This window comes from Salvelinus sp. IW2-2015, linkage group LG4q.2, assembly GCF_002910315.2.
Source record: "Salvelinus sp. IW2-2015 linkage group LG4q.2, ASM291031v2, whole genome shotgun sequence".
Lineage (NCBI taxonomy): Eukaryota > Metazoa > Chordata > Actinopteri > Salmoniformes > Salmonidae > Salvelinus > Salvelinus sp. IW2-2015.
In genome coordinates this window covers 21,137,863-21,161,141 of record NC_036843.1, presented here as the reverse complement: position 1 = coordinate 21,161,141, position 23,279 = coordinate 21,137,863, and the positions used below count along the sequence as shown (strand labels likewise).

The window sequence follows — 23,279 nt, the reverse complement described above, 5'->3', positions numbered from 1 at the left end:
CAGTCAATAGTCAGCATGTCAGCAGTCAGCATGCCAGTAGTCAGCATGCCAGCAACCAGCATGTCAGCAGTCATCATTCAGCAGTCAGCATGCCAGTAGTCAGCATGCCAGTAGTCAGCATGCAGCAACCAGCATGTCAGCAGTCAGCATGCCAGCAACCAGCATGTCAGCAGTCAGCACACCAGCAACCAGCATGTCAGCACTCAGCATGTTAGCAGTCAGCATGTCAGCAGTTCAGCATGTCAGCAGTCAACATGTCAGCAGTCAGCATCAGAGTCAAATCAGCATCAGCATTCACAGTCAGCATGTCAGCAGTCACATGTCAGCAGTCAGGCATGTCAGCAGTCAGCATGTCAGCATGTCAGTTCAGCATGTCAGCAGTCAGCATGTCAGCATGTCAACATGTCAGCATTTCAGCAGTCAGCAGTCAGCAGTTCAGCGATTTCAGCACGTCAGCATGTCAGCAGTCAGCATGGCAGCAGTCAGCAGTCAACATGTCAGCATTTCAGCAGTCAACATGTCATCAGTCAGCATTTCAGCAGTCAGCATGTCAGCAGTCAGCATGCCAGTAGCAGCATTACAGCAACCAGCATATCAACAGTCATCATGTCAGCAGTCAGCATGCCAATAGTCAGCATGCCAGCAACCAGCATGTCAGCAGTCAGCATGCTCAGCATGTCAGCCTTGTCAGCATGTCAGCAGTCAACATTCAGCAGTCAGCATGTCAGCAGTCAGCAGTCACAGTCACATTGTCAGCATGTCAGCATGTCAGCATGTCATCAGCAGTCAGCATAGTCAGTCATGTCAGCCGTAGTCAGCATGTCAGCAGTCAGCATGCCAGCAACCAGCATGTCGCAGTCAGCATGCCAGCATGTCAATCGCAGTCACAGATGTCAGCAGCAGCACAACCAGCATGTCAGCAGTCAGCATGTCAGCATGTCAGCAGTCAGCAGTCAGACATACCCAGGAGTCAGCATGTCAGCAGTCAGCATGCCAGTCAGTCAGCATAGTCAGCATGTCAACAGTCAGCATGCCAGTAGTCAGCATCTCAGCATGTCAACAGTCAGCATGCAGTAGTCAGCATCTCAGCATGTCAACATCAGCATGTCAGCATGTCAACAGTCAGCATGCCAGTATCATGCAATGTCAACAGTCAGCATCATAGTCAGCATCTCAGCATGTCAACAGTCAGCATGTCAGCAGTCAGCATGCCAGTAGTCAACATGCCATAACCAGCATGTCAGCAGTCAGCATGCCAGCAACCAGCATGTCAGCAGTCAGCACACCAGCAACCAGCATGTCAGCACTCAGCATGTCAGCAGTTAGCATGTCAGCATCAATATGTCGCATGTCAGCAGTCAGCATGCCAGTAGTCAGCATGCCAGCAACCAGCATGTCAGCAGTCATCATGTCAGCAGTCAGACATGCCAGTACAGCATGCAGTAGTCAGCATGCAGCACCAGCATGTCAGCAGTCAGCATGCCAGCAACCAGCATGTCAGCAGGCAGCACACCAGCAACCAGCATGTCAGCACTCAGCATATTAGCAGTCAGCATGTCAGCAGTCAGCATTCAGCAGTCAACATGTCAGCAGTCAGCATGTCAGGAGTCAACATGTCAGCAGTCAGCATGTCAGCAGTCAGCATGTCAGCAGTCAACATGTCAGCAGTCAGCATGTCAGCAGTCAGCATGTCAGCATGTCAGCTGTCAGCATGTCAGCAGTCAGCATGTCAGCAGTCAACATGTCAGCATTTCAGCAGTCAGCAGTCAGCAGTCAGCATTTCAGCACGTCAGCATGTCAGCAGTCAGCATGGCAGCAGTCAGCAGTCAACATGTCAGCATTCAGCAGTCAACATGTCATCAGTCAGCATTTCAGCAGTCAGCATGTCAGCAGTCAGCATGCAGTGTCAGATTACAGCACCGCATATCACATCATCATGTCAGCATCAGCATCCAATATCGCATGCCAGCAACCAGCATGTCAGCAGTCAGCAGCAGCAGTCAGCCTGTCAGCATTCAGCAGTAACATTTCAGCAGTCGATGTCAGCAGTCAAATCAAATGTCAGCACAGCATGTCAGCATGTCAGCAGTCAGCATGTCAGCAGTCAGCTGTCAGCATGTCAGCAGTCAACAGTCAGCAGTCCAGCATGTCAGCAGTACAGCATGTCAGCAGTCAGCATGTCAGCAGTCAGCAGTCAGAATCAGCACACAGTCAGCCTGTCAGCAGTCCAGCATGTCAAGCAGTCAGCATGCAGACCAGCATAGTCAGCATCAGCATCCAGCATGTCAGCAGTCAGCATCATGTCAGCATGACAGCAAACGCATGCAGCAGTCAGCATGTCAGATGTCACTCAGCAGTCAGCATCCAGATAGTCAGCATGTCAGCAGTCAGGCATGCCAGTAGTCAGCATGTCAGCATGTCAAACAGTCAGCATGTCAGCATGTCCACACAGTCAGCATGCCAGTAGTCAGCAGGTCAGGCATGTCAACAGTCAGCATGCACAGTCAGCATCTCAGCATGTCAACATCAGTCAGCATGCCAGTACAGTCAGCATCTCAGCATGTCACATCAGTCAGCATAGTCAGCATGTCAGTTCAAGCAGTCAGCATGCCAGTAGTCAGCATGTCAGCATGTCAACAGCAGTCAGCAGTCAGCATCAAGTCAGCATCCAGTCAGCATGTCACAGCAGTCAGCATGTCAGCAGTCAGCATGCGCAGTCAGTCACATAGCATGCAGTAACAGCATGTCAGCAGTCAGCATGCCAGCAACCCAGCAGTCAGCAGTCAGCACACCAGCAACTCAGCATGCAGCATCAGCAGCCAGCAGTCACAGTCACATGCAGCATCAACATGTCAGCAGTCAGCATTCAGCGTCAGCAGTAGCATGTCAGCAGTCAGCATGTCAGCAGTCAGCAGTCACAGCATGTCAGCAGTCAACATGTCAGCAGTCAGCATGTCAGCATGTCAGCATGTCAGCACCAGTCAGCATGTCAGCAGTCAGCAGTCAGCAGTCAGTCAGCATGTTCAGCAGTCAACATGTCAGCATCAGCATGTCAGCAGTCAGCATGTCAGCATTCAGATGTCACAGTCAGACATATCAACAGTTCAGCAGTCAGCGATGATCAGCGATGTCAGCAGTCACATACAGTTCAAGCACTTCAGCATTCAGCATGCAGCAGTCAACATGTCAGCAGTCAGCATGTCAGCAGTCAGTATGTCAGCAGTCAGCAGTCAACATGTCAGCAGTCAGCAGGTCAACATGTCAGCAGTCAGCAGTCAGCATGTCAAGGTGCATCCAGCAGAAGCTCTAGATGAAGGCAACATGAAGCGTGCTTACAGGCAAATAACGTAATAACAATAAACGCAGCAGATCAATTAGGGAATAAAACTGAAAAGCCCCAAACAGTGAATGATAATTAAATCCAGAGTGTAAACACTCTTTAAAAGTGCTCTAATTGACCAAGTTTTTTCTCAAATTGACATATGTCCTTTTCAAATGAATGTATTATTCTAATCAGGGAGCTATGGTGGCTGCCATATAGTAGTCAACGTGAATGAAAAAAGACCAGGGGTCTTGTTGTTGACTAACTAACTACACTTTTTTACAAGAGTCTATTCAAATGTATAAAGGCTAAATGAGAAGCTTGCCGGAAGAGTTTGGTCATTCAAAAAACTGAAGATTAAAGTTTTTAGATACCCAGGCCACACCTGCTGGCTGTTGAAAATATCAGACTTGACTTGTGATATTATGAAGACCCTCCATACATTGATTAGAGTTATCCCAAACCTAAAGATGTCCATCTAGATAAGTTAAGATAAGATTAACCTTTTTGTCCCTGAAGGGACATTTGTCTTGGACATTCAAGACAAGGCCTGCAAATGATGACTCAGACAGTGTTCTCCAAGAGAGCTCCTTCCTGTCCCAGTGTATACACACTGCCATACCCAGTGGTCAGCTAAGCCCATGTTCCCCTAGACATCCCCAGCCCGGGCCCATCCATTATTAATATGGTAATGGGGGTGACGCGGTGACACGGCAGGCCAGTTGTTATCAGCTGCAGGTCACTGTGGCCCCATGTCCATGCTGAGAGGTAGACTGAGTCCCAAAGGGCACACTATTCCCTACTTTTTACCAGAGCCCTATCGGAATATGTTGTCATTTGGGACACAGACGTGATCTCACCCACCCAGGAGAGGAGCAGAGTGGACAGTTCTGTTCTGTTATTGTTCTGACTTTGCTGCTTACGTGATTTGAAATGAAAGAGAGACGCTGAGGTGAGGTTGAGATGGTGGGTGTCAGATACAAAGCTCGACAGAGTAAATGCAGGTGTGTGCGTGTTTTTTCTTCTTATCTCTGTTATCTCGGTTATCTCTTATTTCTGGATAAGATTCCCTCGTGATAACAGCCCACCCTGAGTGTGACATCACAGTGCAGGGGGAGGTGGTGGAGATGGTGATGGTTGAGCGTGTCCTGTCATGGCTGCATGTTACAAGGTTGCTGGCCCGCTGCTAATCACAGGTAGCCTGGTTTAACCAGACTGAACGCCGGTTCAACAGTGAAACATAGTGAAATCAGTTTGGATGCCTGGCTAGATCACAGGGAGGTGGAGGGAGATTGTACTTGCTCAGACAGAGTAGGCGTACAGGACGGAACAGCAATAACACTTGTCAAGACAGAGACCCCAGTCACAACTAATGAACAGGGGACGATAAACAGAGACAGGGCTGCCATGCTACTTACTGTGAAGTGCCTAGTACAGTACTGGCTATAGCAGATGAAAAATATAGAGATAGCTAGGGATTTGTATTTATTTATGACTGTGAAAACTCTTCTGAAAAGTGGTGTGCACATTTCCTGCCATTTAAGTTGATCAATGTTCTGCTGCTGAGGAAACATGTATAATCACGCGGGAGAGTGGACTGGACTTCCCTCATGACTGAGTCAGAAGGAGAATAACTAGGTCAAAGCTTGAGCTGCAGATGGTTGGTCTACTGGTGTGATAATACTAGATATCAAAAAGTACAAGTGAGGTATTAAAAGTAAAATCGCATTTGTCTTTATCTTAAAACAGAGAAAATGTATGTTAATTAATAAACTAATTAATACACCTAAAAGACTCATACAACATGTAATAGAAAGAGGCTCAGCCACTGAATTCTAAAGGTCAATGTCGGGAACCAAACATGGAAATGCACTTTATGAATCGACGGCCCCTAATGGCATTCTAATTTGGAAGAAAGCCCTCAAAGCAAGTTGATAGATATTGGCATATTATTTTAGCCTTCCCCTCTTTCTTTCTTTCCGCCCCCCGCCCCTCCCCGGTCAAAGTCCTTTTCTTTAATCAAGTTGCAGGAGAGACAGAGAGCGCTCTGCACTGGGGGCTCGGAGGTTGCAGATGGCTGCTTCACTCCAAAATGTTCAAGCTTCACTGACCCATTTCATCAGCTCTGTCAAAGCCTTGCACTGATACATGTTGACAACATTAAATCTTAAAAATTGAAAGAAATGAATTAATATGCAAATTCCATCAGCTTTGTAATAAAAATGTCCTTGACAAAACAGAGAACACCACCCCCAGAGGAATATTGTGAATTATCCTAGCTCCGTTGTTCTATAAGTTAGTCTGAGGTACACAAGTCCTCCAGGAAATCAGTGTGGATCTGACTGGGAAATAATTATGAAGGAAGAACAAAACACTAGCAGGTTGAATGAATGGAACAACATGGGGAAAGGCCTGGTATTCTTTGTTATTCACTTTGAATTAATAGAATTACTTTCCCTTTCAGATCCATATACACCTAAAAATCAACACATCCCTATCACACCACGATGCGTGTGTGTGTGTGCAAATGTGTGTGTGAGAGAGAGAGAATGTGTGTGTGTTTCAGAGTGAGTGTGTTGCACACATACAATTCAAATGTTAGGCAAGTGCACAAAGGACACTGTGGGGACAAGAGACATTTTCTCATTCTTCATGAGCCGCATCAGTCTACGGGGATCTTACAAGACAAAATGACCCATTCAAAAGTAGCAGGTGGCTACAGCCAGTTCTCAAGTGGAATTAGCTGAAATATGAGACCTAATTATCTGTGGAGAACCAATGCACGCACAACAAAGGAGATAACCTTACAGTTTGAAGGACCAATGATTAATTAAAACGAACACCTCACCTAAGTTCGCATCTGTGGACAAATGGACCGGTGTCGGTGAAACCCTTAGTGGAATGCCAACCATTGACTAACACACTAATAACATTCACAGGGTTAGGTTATGTCTGTACAGCTGATAACTGGCAAAAAGATGCCAGTGACAAAGTCAACAAAGAAACATCTTTACAAGGTCACAACATCCTTGTTAACTAGAATATAAAAAGAGAAGCTACTGTATCATACAAAGTAATCCTTACTGTGCTTGACTCCCAATAGATCACTTCTCTTTCCATTTCACCGCTGTCTTTAGTCTGCATATTACCATGACATTATTGTATATCTTGTGGCTTTGTATGTCACTACGCAGGTAAAGCTAAGGAGATCATAGGGTTTTTCTGGAGTTAAATGTGATTTTTCTCCACAAAATAGACAGATGTGTATTATTAATGTATGTTTGTGTTTGTTCCCCTTCTTTTAATGGTCTTCTGAAGACTACATCGATTAAGGTGGAAGAGAAAGACTGGATGAAGGGGTAGACAGTAGGGCTGCATCCCAAATGGCAATCTATTCCCTTTAAAGTGCACTACTTTTGACCAGGGGCCATAGGGAACAGGGTGCCATTTGAGATGCAAGGAGTGTTGAGCGCTTGCTAGCTAGCACACAAATCTGGGCTTATTTTCTAAATTTAAGATGCAGTACATCATTACAGGAGTCTTATGGGAACAGACTCCACACACCATCATGCAATTATGAATATTGACATCCCATGTACATAGTCAGTCTCGCCAATGGAAAATATTCTGATTCAATTAGATAAAGAGTAGCTTTCATTTTTACGCTATTAAAATAGGATCTACATGTCAACTGTCTGATAACAAATGAAATGCAAACTGCCTGAGAATTGGATTGTATTAATGTATGTGTACACAGAATACGTTTTCTTGCAACACGTGATAATCTTACGATTGTACCAAACTGTCGTGACACCGTTGACACTTTGCTCTGGGTTTGAGCCTTAAGGTGCTATATATCTGTCAGTTCAGGACCACTAAAGAAATATTGTGTACATTTTATATACTGTATGAGTATGAAGAAATCAGTACAAAATACCCATACTAAATGTAATTGCTAAACGCAAACTAAACTAAAGTAATTCTATATAGTGCTTTAGTTTCAGTGCCCACAACAAAGTGCTTTTTATGTAGGAAAGGGTTGATTGACATTTTTAAAACCCCTTGACATGTGCCATCTCTGTTTCGAGAGGGCCACTCGTTGCTTCAGTCCTCTCAACGATAGACCAAGCTTGCTCCTCCGTTGTCCTTTCCCCCACTCCCCCACCCTTATAGCCTCCACCCCTCCACTCCCTTTCTCTACTAAGCCCCTCTACTTCGCTTTTCTCTCAGCTCTCTCTACTCTCTTTAATTACCCTGCCTCATTCTCTCCCTCTTTTTTTACCTCCTCTCCTTCTCTCTCCCTCTACTCCAAACTTTCACTTTTTCTCCCTCCCTGCAACAGCTCCCAGCCAACCCTGGAAGATCAGAGCAGCTGTAAAATAATGAATAATGTGCCATCCTTGTGGGGCATTACTTGTGCACACAAACCTCAGCCCAGGCATACATCACTCGCCAGGTATTGTCAGTGAAAGTTTAATTGCATAAACACTCTGTAACTGTCCTGTCATATTTCTTGTCAGCCTGGATTCTCTCTCTGGACTCACTATCTCACAAAACTATAATTGAATTGCTACCGAATCACATCGGTGCTGAGGGGAGAGGGGGGGACCTTATGAATAGAATTTGTTTCCTATCAGCAGGTTTGACAAATTGTGTCACGAGGAAGAGCAGAAGCGATAATTTCCCAGTTTATTGGGAGTAGACATCTTATCTACCACCTGCTCTTATAAGCACCTAGTTAAACAAATATATAATATATATATATATATATATATATATATATATATATATATATATATATATATATATATATGAAATTTAGGCCCAACAAAAAGCAATTCAGCTCTGAGAGAGGGCAGTCTAAATAGTGCACAAAGCTGCAAATAAGGCCTTTATTTACTCCTGTGAATGATCTAAAATATGTATTTAAAAGGGATGCCAGAGAGGTGAGTCAGATTGCAGAGGCTCCTTTTCTATGAATAAATGCCTGAGAAACACAGTGACCCATCTTGCATATAAGAGCTCAACAGAATACCAATGCATTCCTACCCAGTTAGACACAGTCATTCAGAAATCTCAATATTTCATGTATGATAAGCTAACACTCCCAATGTACAATTCTAGAAGGCCATTATGAGTGAGGAGTTGGTAGTGGAGTCATACAATATGTTATTTGCTTGTGTTTTCTGTCAACATGCTTTGTATTTGATATTCTGCCTATACTCAAAGAGACATGGTTTGTCATTTCCACAAACTGGAAAAATAACTAAATTGCTTTTTTAAACAGAGCAAGGCAGAGTGACTGCAATGGCTTCTATTTTGTTTTCCCTTTCTCTTCCTGGAAGGAAGTTTAAAAAAAACTCTGTCTTAACAAGCTATCACTTATCTGACCAGGTATTTATTTTATACAGAGCAATTATATGACAATACCTAAAACAAAGCAGAATATTCAGATTACACAATAAAGCTTTGTCTACGTAGGAAAACAAAGCCAATATATAAATATAAATAATAAACAAGAGGGTCTCCACTCTCACAGGGTATCATTATACTAAACCGTTTAACATCAGAGATCTGAACTCCAAAGTGGCTTTTCCTCCTGTGTGAAAACATGTGGCATCTTTATCAAAAGCCTTTCCCACAAAGCACTGCAGCACTCTCTGTTCCTCTACACTGCATGGGAACAGAGCAGTGTGGTAATGCCTTGCGCCTACAACACTCGGCTGATAAAAAGCCTTTTCTGACAACCTTATCAGCCAAATAAGCTTAAATAAAACCGGCTTCTAATAGTCAGGAGACTGCTTGATCCTGTCTTTGTCTTTCAAAGCTCTGATACCTTCCTTCTCCAGTGATCTTGTACTTTCTTTGAGACAGAATTTTCAATCTTGTAGGCCAGCTAAGCTGTCATTAGTTTCTTTGTTGCTCCTTAGGGATTGTTTTGCGTATATAGGCGCTGAGCCGAGCGGTTTGATAGCTGCTGGGAGCGGCTCCGGGTACTAGGAGGAGTGATGGTGAAATGTACAGATGTTTCAAAAGCGTTTATTAGTCCTTTTACTAATGTGGGAGATGAGAGTTTGACAGTTTTCCCTTTTGGAGGGGTTACTGCAGTTACCATTGTCTTCAAGTACAGTCAACTAGCTGTCAGAGGTGTCTGTCGTACCCAGACACACTCTAGATAATGCTAAATAATTGGCTGCACCTGCAACCTAAATAATTATATATTTGGGTTTTTCACGCTCAACAGTTTCACGTGTGTATTAAGAATGGTCCACCACCAAAAGGACATACAGTCAACTTGACACAACTGTGGGAAGCATTGGAGTCAACATGGACCAGCATCCCTGTGGAACACTCTTGACACCTGATAGTCCATGTCCCGACAAATTTAGGCTGTTCTGAGAGCAAAAAGGGCCGCAACTCAATATTAGGAAGGTGTTCCTAATGTTTTGTACACTAAGTGTATATTTTTCTTATAAGAGCTCTTAAATGTTAATCAAAGCCTTCAAACGTGCATATTTAATGATCACATTTTATCATACTATAGAGCACCATCCCATGAGGAAAGTAACATTTCAGATGACTGTTCGGAGGGAGAAAAATAGACCAAAAATTGGGAAGCATTGGAGTCAACATAGGCCAGCATCCCTGTGGAACGCTCTCGACACCTTGTAGAGTCCATGCCCTGACGAATTGAGTCCGTTCTGAGGGCAATATATATACTGTATATATAAATATATTAAAAAGTTGCAGAACAACTGCATATATTTTACGTATGGAAAGTGTTACAAGCACCATGCTCACCAACTGAGCTACAGAGGACCACCTAATCACACTACAGAGTGGTTGAGATGTCGGCTTTCAGACCAACGGTGTTTCAAATGCCTTTCTTGTCTGACATTGATCTGCATTAAGGATAAACATGCATTATTGAGCACAGTTATTGTCAACTGTAAGTGACAGATTTGATATAAAAAGTGCTAGTCTTTTAAGAGGCACAGCGGGGGAAATGACTCTTGACGAGGGTTCATTTGATGAATAACCTAAGCAAGAATAAAAGTAATAATTCATCAATACACACTAGTTACATGTCTAAAGGTGAGGTGTATGAATAGTCTGGGTTAAAACTAAATGTATAACCATAACAGAAAATACAATATATTCTGTGCTTTGTAAGGAAAAATACAGTAGATAGTGAATATTTTTATGAAAGTCTTGCTGCCAGACGAAGGCTAGCTATGATTGATTGGCATTTTTATTAATACATTTAAAAAAATCAAGTTATGCATTAGCAAGAGGTGTAATTTAAGGCTAAAGCCCAACACATCAGATGATTAAAAAACATTTGCCTTAGCGATCAAGGGAGCCGGGTAGGCCTTTATTTACGATGCCTAGTTCATCAACACCCACACTGATGCTTTGACAGAGAATTTGTCTGATGGACTGATAGGTACTTTCTCAATTGCCAGTAACTTATGACTTTTCCCCTGCAAGAAGAAAATTAACAGGTACTGTATTCTGACTTTTCCCCTGCAAGAAGAAAATGAACAGGTACTGTATTCTGACTTTTCCCCTGCAAGAAGAGAATGAACAGGTACTGTATTCTGACTTTTACCCTGTTAGAAGCTTTATCAGTGTTGAATTATGAAACCAAGGGTAAATGATTCACTCCACCTACAGTACAAGCCTTGTTCAAACGACAGTAGAACTGTGCACCAACCTCAATTCACATAGGTAGTTATATTTATTTAATATATTTAGGCAAACCAACCACTTTCAATACAACATGCAATCCCAGTTACACTTACAGTAGTAAATACAATAGTGCGATATAGGTTGTTTGCAATTCATTCTGACTTGGTTCTGGAAATTGCATGAATAAAATAATATATTTCAATATGCATTACCCAGTTCTCTTTGCCTTTAGTTTGTTGGAATTACGACAGCATGTTTGTGCCGTGGGATCACCTAACAGTTGTTCTGAACAGTCCACGTCTGTGCCCCAAATGGCACCCAATTCACTATCTAGTGCACTACTTTTGACCCGGACCCATATAGGCACATAGGCAATAGGGTACCATTTGGGACGCAACCGCACATATCTCAGAGTCACAGGAAACTAGCAGCAATCCCACTTCCTATCTTATTATTGAAAATAACCGACATGAAAATCAAGCTCTAAATCCAGAAATCTTTGTTTCAAATAATACATATTGGACAGCAAATATCATATTCCCCGGGGAGTACACAATATACCACATTTCCATAACTCCATGCTGAGCAACATAAGCACTGTCTGCTTTATTTAACTAGGCAAGTCAGTTAAGAACAAATTCTTATTTTCAATGACGGCCTAGGAACAGTGGGTTAACTGCCTTGTTCAGGTGCAGAATGACAGATTTGTACATTATCAGGTCGGGGATTCGAACCAGCAACCTTCCAGTTACTGGCCCAACGCTCTGACCACTAGGCTACCTGCTGGTTACTAGTCCAACACTCTGACCACTAGACTACCTGCTGGTTACTAGTCCAACGCTCTGACCACTAGGCAACCTGCTGGTTACTAGTCCAACGCTCTCACTAGAGCTATCCTTGCTGGTTACTAGTCCAACGCTCTGACCACTAGGCTACCGGCTGTACTATCCACTCTGACCACTAGGCTACCTGCTGGTTACTAGTCCAACGCTCTGACCACTAGGCTACCTGCTGGTTACTAGTCCAACGCTCTGACCACTAGGCTACCTGCTGGTTACTAGTCCAACGCTCTGACCACGAGGCTACCTGCTGGTTACTAGTCCAACGCTCTGACCACGAGGCTACCTGTCTATAGACTGACTGTATCTATAGACAAGAGAGAGGGGACATCACAACAAACACTGATGTTTATTTAATTGAAGACATCCTCGCACTGACAGAGAGACAGATGAACAAAAGGCTGGGGGTTTGCATTCTCAATCAGAGAGAGACAACAACCAACGAGGGGTGATGTTGCTAGGATTTTGCATTCTCAATCAGAGAGAGACGTGAGAGAGAACAACCAATGCCGGGTGATGCTGCTAGACAGAGCTGGAATGAACTGGGAGGGGATCCACTGTCACCAGCCACTAGCTACAGTATTCACCATTAAAACTAGTCATGTTAAACTCTTCACAACACCTGCGAACATACAGCCCCTCTACGTCTGTGAAATGTGCCCTTCACATATAGCCTAGCCCACAATACGACTGGTCTGGTATTGTCTTTCCATCCACACCATCAGAGACCAAGACCAATAAGGACTCTTGGCTACAGGACATGTAAAAGAGAGCAATTTCACCAGCAGACTATAAATGAGGCAGGTGGGATGGTAGATACAAATCTGTGACAGCTGCCCCTGTGTAAGAGTATCACATCTGAGCACACATGACCCCAACACAACCAACCTGCCAGTCCTCCACCCCCAACCTCCGTCCTCTACAGCACCAGTCAGCCTGGCTGCATATCAGACCCCGGGCCTCTTTGACTTCCTCTACTCCAGCACCAGTCAGCCTGGCTGCATATCAGACCCCGGACCTCTGTGACTTTCTCTACTCCAGCACCAGTCAGCCTGGCTGCATATCAGACCCCGGGCCTCTCTGACTTTCTCTACTCCAGCACCAGTCAGCCTGGCTGCATATCAGACCCCGCGCCTCTCTGACTTCCTCTACTCCAGCACCAGTCAGCCTGGCTGCATATCAGCCCGGCCTCTCTGACTTCTCTACTCCAGCACCAGTCAGCCTGGCTGCATATCAGACCCCGGCCTCCTCTGACTTCCTCTCTGGCTGACTGTGGCTGGGAGCGACAGTGTGAGAGGGCGTGTGTGTGCGTGTATGTGTGCTTTATAAGCAGCTCCAGCAGGTCTATCAGCCAGGAGGACTGGCTTGGCTGGGAAGGTGAGGACAGGGCCAGGCTCTCTGGGAGAGAAGACGCTAGCTCCTCTCCTCTCCTCTCCTCTCCTCTCCTCTCCTGCCTGACAGAACAGGTTCCCTTCCTCTCCTATTCCTCAGGACAAGAGCTAATACAAACGCGCACGCGCATAGAAGACCATTCTGAATACTGCACAATCTATACTTTTTACATACACTCTTTAAATTTGGCCTCAAACTTCAGCTTGTAAAAATATATTCTAATATTCTCAAATCACTTCAGAAGTTTTATTTAAACGTAGCTGATATTAAAATATGAGAGATATTAATGCAGAGGATGAGCTGTATTTCACATCAGGGCAGTGAGCTCTTATGTTGTCACTCAACTCTTCCATTATCTTCATTTGATCATGCTCTATTGTAAACAGCACATGCACCTCATCTAGTCTTAGTTAGAAAAGTCATTAGAAAAGTCTAACAATAATAGTCTCTGATGGCTCAATGTGTACTCTGAAAAATCCAATTAAACTATGAGAGCACGCTTGTTTTAAAATGGCTATTTTTTGCTTTAGTATAATCATTTTGTAATATAATAATTGAGAGAAAGTTAAAGTGGTTTAACACTGTATTATTAGCACATAGGGTTGATTTAATATATTCCAGTACATCAAATCCATAATAAATATTGTGTGAATTTGCATGATTAGTGTATGCCTATAAAGTTATACTCTTTTCTGACTGAGATATGTTTATTCACATACCAAGGTGATGCTTATTTATAAAACCCTCACTCGCCCCTATCTGAGATATCTACTGCAGCCCTCATCCTCCACATACAACACCCATTCTGCCAGTCACATTCTGTTAAAGGTCCCCAAAGCACACACATCTCTGGGTCGCTCGTCTTTTCAGTTCGCTGCAGCTAGCGATTGGAACGAGGTGCAACAAACACTCAAACCGGATAGTTTTATCTCAATCTCTTCATTCAAAGACTCCATCATGGACACTCTTACTGACAGTTGTGGCTGCTTTGTATGATGTATTGTTGTCTCTACCTTCTTGCCCTTTGTGCTGTTGTCTGTGCGCAATAATGTTTGTACCATGTTTTGTGCTGCTACCATGTTGTTGTCATGTTGTGCTGCTACCATGCTGTGTTGTCATGTGTTGCTGCCTTGTTATGTTGTTGTCTTAGGTCTCTCTTTATGTAGTGTTGTGTTTGTCCTCCTGTGTGAATGTTTTGTCCTATATTTTTATTGTATTTATTTTAAATTTTAATCCAATTTTTAATCCGTCCCCGCATGAGGCCTTTGTCTTTTGGTAGGCCCTCATTGTAAATAAGAATTTGTTCTGAACTGACTTGCCAAGTTAAATAAAGGTTACATAAAAAATGTTTAAAATAAAAGGTGAAGAACCTTGCCCCCAACTCAGACCCTCATACCATGACTTAAGATGGTTGGTGTGGTGTGTGTGTTATATGTGTGTTTGAAAGGAAGGAGAGAGGTGACAAAGGTAGATTCTGGGGCTCTTGGTAAAGAGCTCTATTTACATTTCAAATGTCACATGCAGCAGACACCTGTTAAAGGCTAGAGTAGGATCCACACAAATCAAAGGTTTAACCTACCGGGATAGGAGTTCATGCAGTCCACACACGCAGCACGCGCAAGTGCACACGCACGCAAGTGCACATGTGCCGCACGTAAAGACACACACACACACACACACACACACACACACCACACACACACACACACACAACACACACACCACAACACACACACACCACACACACACACACACACACACACACACACACACACACACACACACACACACACACACACACAGCACATAATATCACACCACTAATACAGTATACACACACACACCGTCCAACCCCCCCCCCCCCCCCAGCCCAACGGCTCTACTGCCCACAGCTTCTGAGCAGCTCTGTCCTTGGAGAAAGTAATTATAATTGTCCCTTAATTACATAAAACTTAGATGACAATAAACTCAGTAATAACTTCATAATTATGATAAACGTGTACAATTACAAATAATTATTCACAGTCATTGTACTAATGCATAATTAGCAACAATAATCAAGGACTTATGATCCCAACAAAAGTCAAGGCCTTGGAAAATGATGACTGTTGCGATACATAATTAACTACTTATGGCAATTAGTTGAATTTTCATTATTGTACAATACAGTATTGTCGAATTAATTTGAATGTTTTAACAGACTGAATTGCACTACCTTGACTGGAACTATTCCCTGTGAGAAGAATAGCGACATCAATGCAACATATATTAACAGTAATGCTGTTTTTAAATGAGAGCTATGGTGAGTAAGATTTCAAATGTATTTATACATATGGCAAATGAGGTTAACACTTGAAACATATTGTATTACATGTTTTCTCCTAAGACAGCGGGGTCAACTATCTAAACACATTAATATGGAGAGACCACTCTCTACAGGATTGTAGTGTGGAACTTTAGTGGGAGTAAAATGAATACCAATCAATAGAGGACCAGTGTGTCCTGAAGAAAGACTGATCTGATTATCCTTACCACAACAACAACAACAACAACATCACGACAACAACCTGTGTTCATGATCACATCACTACACAGAGTGCATCCCGCTACATCTCTCATCTTGATCAAAGAAACCTGCTCTAAGATAAAAAAGGTCTGCTCTGCTCTGACACACACGCACGCACTCACACTCACACACCACACACACACAACACACACACACACACACACTCACGCACGCACGCACGCACGCAGCGCACTCACGCTCACACACACACACACACACCACACACACACACACACACACCACACACACACACAACACACACACACACACACACACACACACACACACACACACACACACCACACACACACACACACACAACACACACACACACACACCAACACCTTTATTACCAAGCTGACATGCCCTGGAGAAGGGAAGGGGAAGGAAACCGACAACTCTCAGTCTGCTGCACGTATGCAAAATAGACTGTTGATAAAACTATTCTGTCCTGCAAGTATGACTGGATGGCTGGGGAAGAAGATGTGACATCCCCATCCATAGGTGGAGCTGAGAGAGGGACTACAACAGGACAGCTGAGCTGGGGGGGGGGTGACAAGAGGCTGGAACCCCCATCCTGGCACACTGCTTTCTTTCACTTAGCTCCGAGAGAGAGAGAGAGAGAGAGAGAGAGAGAGAGAGAGAAGAGAGAGAGAAGAGAGAGAGAGAGAGAGAGAGATAGAGAGAGAGGAGAAGGTGAGAGAGAGAGAGAGAGAGAGGAGGAGAGAGAGAGAGAGAGAGAGGAGAGAGAGAGAGAGAGAGAGAGAGGAAGAGAGAGAGAGAGAGAGAGAGAGACGAGAGAGCGAGCGAGCGAAGAGAGAGAGAGAGAGAGAGAAGAGAGAGAGAGAGAGAGAGAGAGAGAGAGAGAGAGAGAGAATGAGAGAAAAGGACAGGAAGGGTTGGAGGAGGGAAAGAGTTGGGTGGTCTTTGTCTCTTCCTACAGCCATTCATAATGAGTCCCTGTGTACACTAATATATCTCAACGTCAGGAGCCCTAAAGCTCTTTAGATACTCCATTCCTTCCTCCTTCCTTCCTTCCTTCCCTCCCTCACTCACTCACTCACTCACTCACTCACTCACTCACTCACTTCACTCACTCACTCACTACTCACTCACTCACCTCACTCACTCACTCACTCACTCACTCACTCACTCACTCACTCACCTCAGTCACTCACTCACTCACTCACTCTCTCACTCACTCACTCACTCACTCTCCACTCACTCACTCACTCACTCATCACTCACTCACTCACTCACTCACTCACTCATCACTCACTCACCCTCACTCACTCACTCACTCTCTCTCTATCTCTCATCTCTCTTCTTCCACTGCTCTGCCAGTGTGAAATATCTCCTGGCTGGAAAAAAATGCACGAAAAGGACAAAATGTGGAACTTCAATTCATTTACAGCCCCAATCAGGAAATAATAAATCCTTTGAAGATCTAATTACAGAATCTCTCCGAAGACTCGGGCCGACCAGCCAATCTTCCTCCTGTTTGAACAGCTTGATGAACCAAGGACTGATGGATATCAAGTCATTTTGTTGAATTTTTAAAATGGATTTCCCCCTAATACTTAAATTATCATCTGTACAACACAATGAAAATGGGAACATTTGGAAGGCAAAGTCTAATAACAGGCCTGAAAAGAATTCCAATGAGGGATGTCGCCTCTTTTCATTCCTTCTGTAATGAAATTGGGGAAGGGAGGCAGAGTGAGGCTGGTTAAGCTGTGTTACAGTACGGCTGGGCTCCACTGTCCCTGTGAGGAGGATCTGGGGCATGGCTAAAAACACTCATCAGACATATCAATGTCACACACACACACACACACACACACACACACACACACACACACACACACACACACACACACACACACACACACCACACACACACACCACACACACACACACCACAACCACACACACACCACACACACAACACACACACACACACACACACACACACACACACACCTTCATAACAGAAAGCCCTCACAGACTGGTTTGAGTGTAAGCCAACAGCTGTTGTACTTGATATTAAAAGGATAAAATGCAGCAACTCAGTACTAACACTTTACTGTAAAAACAACAACTACAAAATCAGCATGCCCAGCCAAACACCCAAACTGATAATAGCTTAAACATAAACATGCCAAAAGCTCTCAATATTCAACTGTGTTAAAGGCAGCACTTTTACAGTATTTTCATGAAAGGCCACCCTGTCACCCCTCTCTCCTCATCACCCCACACCCCTTCCCACTTCCTCCATCCAAACTCTCCACCACCCATCATCTCTATCCCTCCCCCTCCCTCCTCTCCTCCCTCTCTGCCACCTGGCTCGGGGGTCTCTGCGTGTGAGGAGGAGGAGGCAGAGCTGGCGCCGTCCTCGGTGGCGGTGCCCTGAGAAAGGAGGCCTCGCCCCGGGGCAGCTTCATGCCCAGCTGCTCTGCCATCTCCACATGATCACCAGGGTGGACGTAGTCAATACACTACTTCCTGTCAGCTCCACCTGCAGGGAGGGAGGGACACAGAGAGACAGGGAGGTCATTATTACAGTAGCACTGTGGTGTGTGTGTGTGTGTGTGTGTGTGTGTGTGTGTGTGTGTGTGTGTGTGGTGTGTGGTGTGTGTGTGTGTGCGTGCGTGCGTGCGTGCGTGTGTGTGTGGGAGTGCGTGTGTGTGTGTGTGGGAGTTTCCAGAGGTGTACCACAACATGAATTCTGCTTCCAGAAGTAACATCCTATCATCCTATTCCTAATCCCCCCCTCCAAAATTCCAACTTAACAACATTTGTTCTAAAATTAAATAAATAAACCCCCTAACCTTTAAACACTCTAATTTCCTAGGATGAAAACAGGATTTGCCATTGTTATTTGGGTATGACAAGGAAAACCAGCAGCTGTTAATATGTCTATGCCTCTAATAAACTTAGCAAAAAAAGAAACCTCTTACTGTCAACTGTGTTTATTTTCAGCAAACTTAACATGTGTAAATACTTGTATGAACATAACAAGATTCAACAACTGAGACATAAACTGAACAAGTTCCACAGACATGTGACGAACAGAAATTGAATAATGTGTCCCTGAACAAAGTGGGGGTCAAAATCAAAAGTAACAGTCAGTATCTGGTGTGTCCACCAGCTGCATTAAGTACTGCTACCTCATCCTCCTTATGGACTGCACCAGATTTGCCAGTTCTTGCTGTGAGATGTTACCCCACTCTGCCACCAAGACACCTGCACGTTCCCGGACATTCTGGGAGGAATGGCCCTAGCCTTCACCCTCCGATCCAACAGGTCCCAGATGTGCTCAATGGGATTGAGATCACGCACAGAACGAGCAGTATGGCTGGTGGCATTGTCATGCTGGAGGGTCATGTCAGGATGAGCCTGCAGGAAGGGTACACATGAGGGAGGAGGATGTCTTCCCTGTAACGCACAGCGTTGAGATTGCCTGCAATGACAACAAGCTCAGTCCGATGATGCTGTGACACACCGCCCCAGACCATGACGGACACTCCACCTCCAAATCGATCCCGCTCCAGAGTACAGGCCTCGGTATAACGCTCATTCCTCAGGGATAAACACGAACCCGACAATCACCCTTGGTGAGACAAACCGCGACTCGTCAGTGAAGAGCAGTTTTTACCAGTCCTGTCTGTCCAGCGACGGTGGGTTTCTGCCATAGGCGACGTTGTTGCAGGTGATGTCTGGTGAGGACCTGCCCTTACAACAGGCCTACAAGCCATCAGTCCAGCCTCTCTCAGCCTATTGCGGACAGTCTGAGCACTGATGGAGGGATTGTGCGTTCCTGGTGTAACTCGGGCAGTTGTTGCCATCCTGTACCTGTCCCGCAGGTGTGATGTTTGGATGTACCGATCCTGTACAAGTGTTTGTTACACGTGGTCTGCCACTGCGAGGCACGATCAGCTGTCCATCCGTCTCCCTGTATCGCTGTCTTAGGCATCTCACAGTATGGACATTGTAATTTATTGCCCTGGTCACATCTGCAGTCCCTCATGCCTCCTTGCAGCATGCCTAAGGCACGTTCACGCAGATGAGCAGGGACCCTGGGCATCTTTCTTTTTGTGTTTTTTAGAGTCAGTAGAAAGGCCTCTTTAGTGTCCTAAGTTTTAATAACTGTGACCTTAATTGCCTACCGTCTGTAAGCTGTTAGTGTCTTAACGACTGTTCCACAGGTGCATGTTCATTAATTGTTTATGGTTCATTGAACAAGCATGGGAAACAGTGTTTAAAACCTTTACAATGAAGATCTGTGAAGTTATTTGGATTTTTATGAATTATCTTTGAAAGACAGGGTCCTGAAAAAGGGCAGTTTCTTTTTTTGCTGAGTTTATAAACCCCCTTCTTGAATATCCAATCACATGGCATTGGTATTTCCTTGAGTATGTGTGTATGAGTGTTGGTATTTCCTTCTGTGCGTTACGATGGTGTTTGGCCATGCAACGCTCACTGATCAGGTTGGGTCTACAGGGACCAGAGTATTACATGGGGATAATCTCTTTCATGTCAAATCCCTTGAAGCAATTTAGTCCTTCATAAATGATACTCCAAAGCAGAGACAATGATTAAGAAGTGAAATGATACACCAATACTGTGACGTGAACTTGCTGTTGTTGCTGTATGTCTTTTCTATTTATCTAGCCAACAACATGATTTAAAATTAATTAAACATATTCAAAACATAAAATATAGAAGGCTGATTAAAAGTGGTTGCAGCTAATAGCCTATGTACCTCATAGTTTCATTAAATGTCAAATGGCAGGATGAACAATAGAATTAGAATGAGTAGAATGGATATAGAACCTCTAACCATGGGCATTCTAATTCTACTCATTCTAATTCTATGGGATAACCTCCCTCTGTTGACCGCGCTGCTTTTACATCAAGCATGAGGCATAAGGAAGTTTTGCAAATGCATGAAGGTAGATAACAAAAACAAAGATAAAACAAAGCCATTACCCAACAATGTTATCTTTACTGTCTTTATTTTAGTGATGTCCTTGTCCAAAAGGACAAACTGAATGAATAATAAAAACTCTTCAATAACGGAAACCAACCAAATGAGGTCTCTGTTGTCAAACTTGATGGTGCCCCGTCTTTAAAATGGAAAATAATAATTTGAATCATTTCAAAGAGGTCAATTGGACGGAACGGCAGAAAAACCCTGCCCATGCACACTTTTTTCATCACATCCTTGTATTTTTTATCACAAAGGTAAGACCACTAATACAGTCATGTTGTTCAAAGGGATAGTCATGATATATCTAACAGAACTATGTCTGTTGTCTGTGTATTGGTTCCTGATCTGAGTAGTATCTTAGTGCTTAGATACTCTTTTTAACATACACATCTTGGAGAGACTGAAGAGTAAATGGATAGTTCTCTTTACCCTGTAAGCACTCTATAGACAAAGTATGACAGCAATCCACGCTTTGATTTAGCACTAATGTGTCATTTTGCAATTTGTGTGAACAATCCCTCTAACTTTCAGTCTCTCCAAGATGTGTATGTCAAAAATAGTATCTAACTACTACTTAGATCAGGAACCAATACACAGCAAACATACATGGTTCTGTTAGATAGATCATGACACAATCATGATAGCGTTAGATAAGGAAGCAACAGAGAGAAGAAGACACATTGCAAAGAAGTCTTTTCAGAGTCTCCTTTAGAAGGCTGACACTGTCTGCGTCCCAAACTTTTGACCATGGTCCACAGGGCTCTGGTCAAAAGTAGTGCACTGTATAGGGAATAATGTGCAATTTGGGACAGCCTCTTCTATCTTCTGGGCTAAAGGCTTCTATCTACTGGGCTAAAGGGAATGAGATTCTCTCAGGGAGCTGGAGAAGTGGAGGCTGAGGTGGCTGGGGATAGAGATGGGGGTGGGGCTAGGCAGCTGGGGAGGTGGAGGGGGTCAGACCTGGTGGCGTGTGTGTGCGCCTGTCCGCTCCGCTCCCCTTCCTCATCCTTGGATGAGATTCGAGGGGCTGGAGGTGGAGGGGGCCAGGCCTGGTGGCTTGGGATAGATGAAGGGGGCTGGAGAGGTGGAGGGGCCAAGGCCTGGTGGCTGGGGATAGATGGAGGGGGTGGGGAGGTAGAGGGCGGCCTGGTGGCTGTGGGGTGGAGGGGCAGCTTGTGGCTGGGGATAGATGGAGGATGTTAGGGGGCAGGGGAGTGGAGAGGGCCAGGCCTGGTGGCTTGGTAGATGAAGGTGGCTGGAGAGGTGGAGGGGCCAGGCCTGATGGCTGGGGATAGATGGAGGAGGCTGGGGAGGTAGAGGGGCCAGGCCTGGGTGGCTGGTGATAGATGGAGGGGGCTGGGGCGGTGGAGGGGGCCAGGCCTTGTGGCTGGGGATAGATGGAGGATGTTAGGGGGCAGGGGAGGTGGAGGGAGCCAGGCCTGGTGGCTGGGCTGGGGTTAGGAACTCCTACAGATTACAAATGGCTGAATCCCCCCTCAGACAAAGGAGTGACATAATCACATCCCCCTTAGAAAAGAGAGACCATTGTACATCAGTCTTTAACCTAAAGAGCAACACACTACCATGGATTACCGAACTAGGGATGAGAGATGGCGATTCCCATTTATAACTGGATTAAGGTACAATAATAAATTAGACGACTGCAGCCCGTGCGGTCAGTGTGAATGTGCCAGTCCAGCGCTGACTGCCTGCTGAATACATTTCAGAATGGAAATGAAACAAGCCAAAAGCTTTATATCTCTCTTTCACAGGCTTGGTGGCAGACAAACCTTTTGTGGCCCATTATAATTCATGAACACGACCAATGACTATTTTAACTGTATTAGAATGAGCCTTGGCTCAACAATGCAGTCATCTGCTTTAATCTCTTCTGATGACTAGATGAGAACAATGCGCAGCAGGGGGAGAAATAATACAGGCTCAAATATTCATTGTGTTGCGTCGTGGGCAGTAAAGTGGCCGGTGTTGTCTATTACAAGAGAGGCAGCAGATTATACTCTGTGATGGCAGAAAGGACACTTGGATTACAGTGGCTGCGTTTGCATTGTAATTTAGGCTGGTGTGTGTGTGGTGTCGTCAGGGTTGGAGCACAGCTGGGCCAGGCATCATTAGCAACATGCTTATTCCGTAGAAAATCACTTATTAATATCTACACACTTGACACCTGTCTGGCTGGCTGGCTGGCTGGCTGGCTGGTTGGCTGGCTGGCTGGAAGGAACATAGTCATATAAAACACCTGATTCAACCACCACCAAACATAAAAGGCAGTAATTAATGCTTCTTCGTTTTAAAAGAAGGAAAACTCTTAATTACATAGGGCTTCAGAAATGTCATCTTCCTCTATTAAATGTTCTGCTCTATTAGAATCCCACTGTCAAATATACCTGTTAGACATACCTGTTAGACAGCCTGCCTCCTGTATGTTTACTTTCTCTTTGTCTGTCTGTCTCTCTC

The 23,279-nt window shown here is 44.5% G+C and overlaps 1 protein-coding gene across 1 annotated transcript in view; it reads right to left on the bottom strand.

Annotated features, from left to right (window-relative positions):
• Positions 1-23,279, bottom strand: part of LOC111962998 (neuronal PAS domain-containing protein 3-like) — a 357,900-nt gene that overhangs the window by 34,422 nt on the left and 300,199 nt on the right. Inside the window, 3 exon segments of the mRNA XM_023986223.2 lie at positions 18,154-18,246; positions 18,249-18,305; positions 18,308-18,329. Coding sequence (XP_023841991.1) covers positions 18,154-18,246; positions 18,249-18,305; positions 18,308-18,329 — 172 coding nt within the window.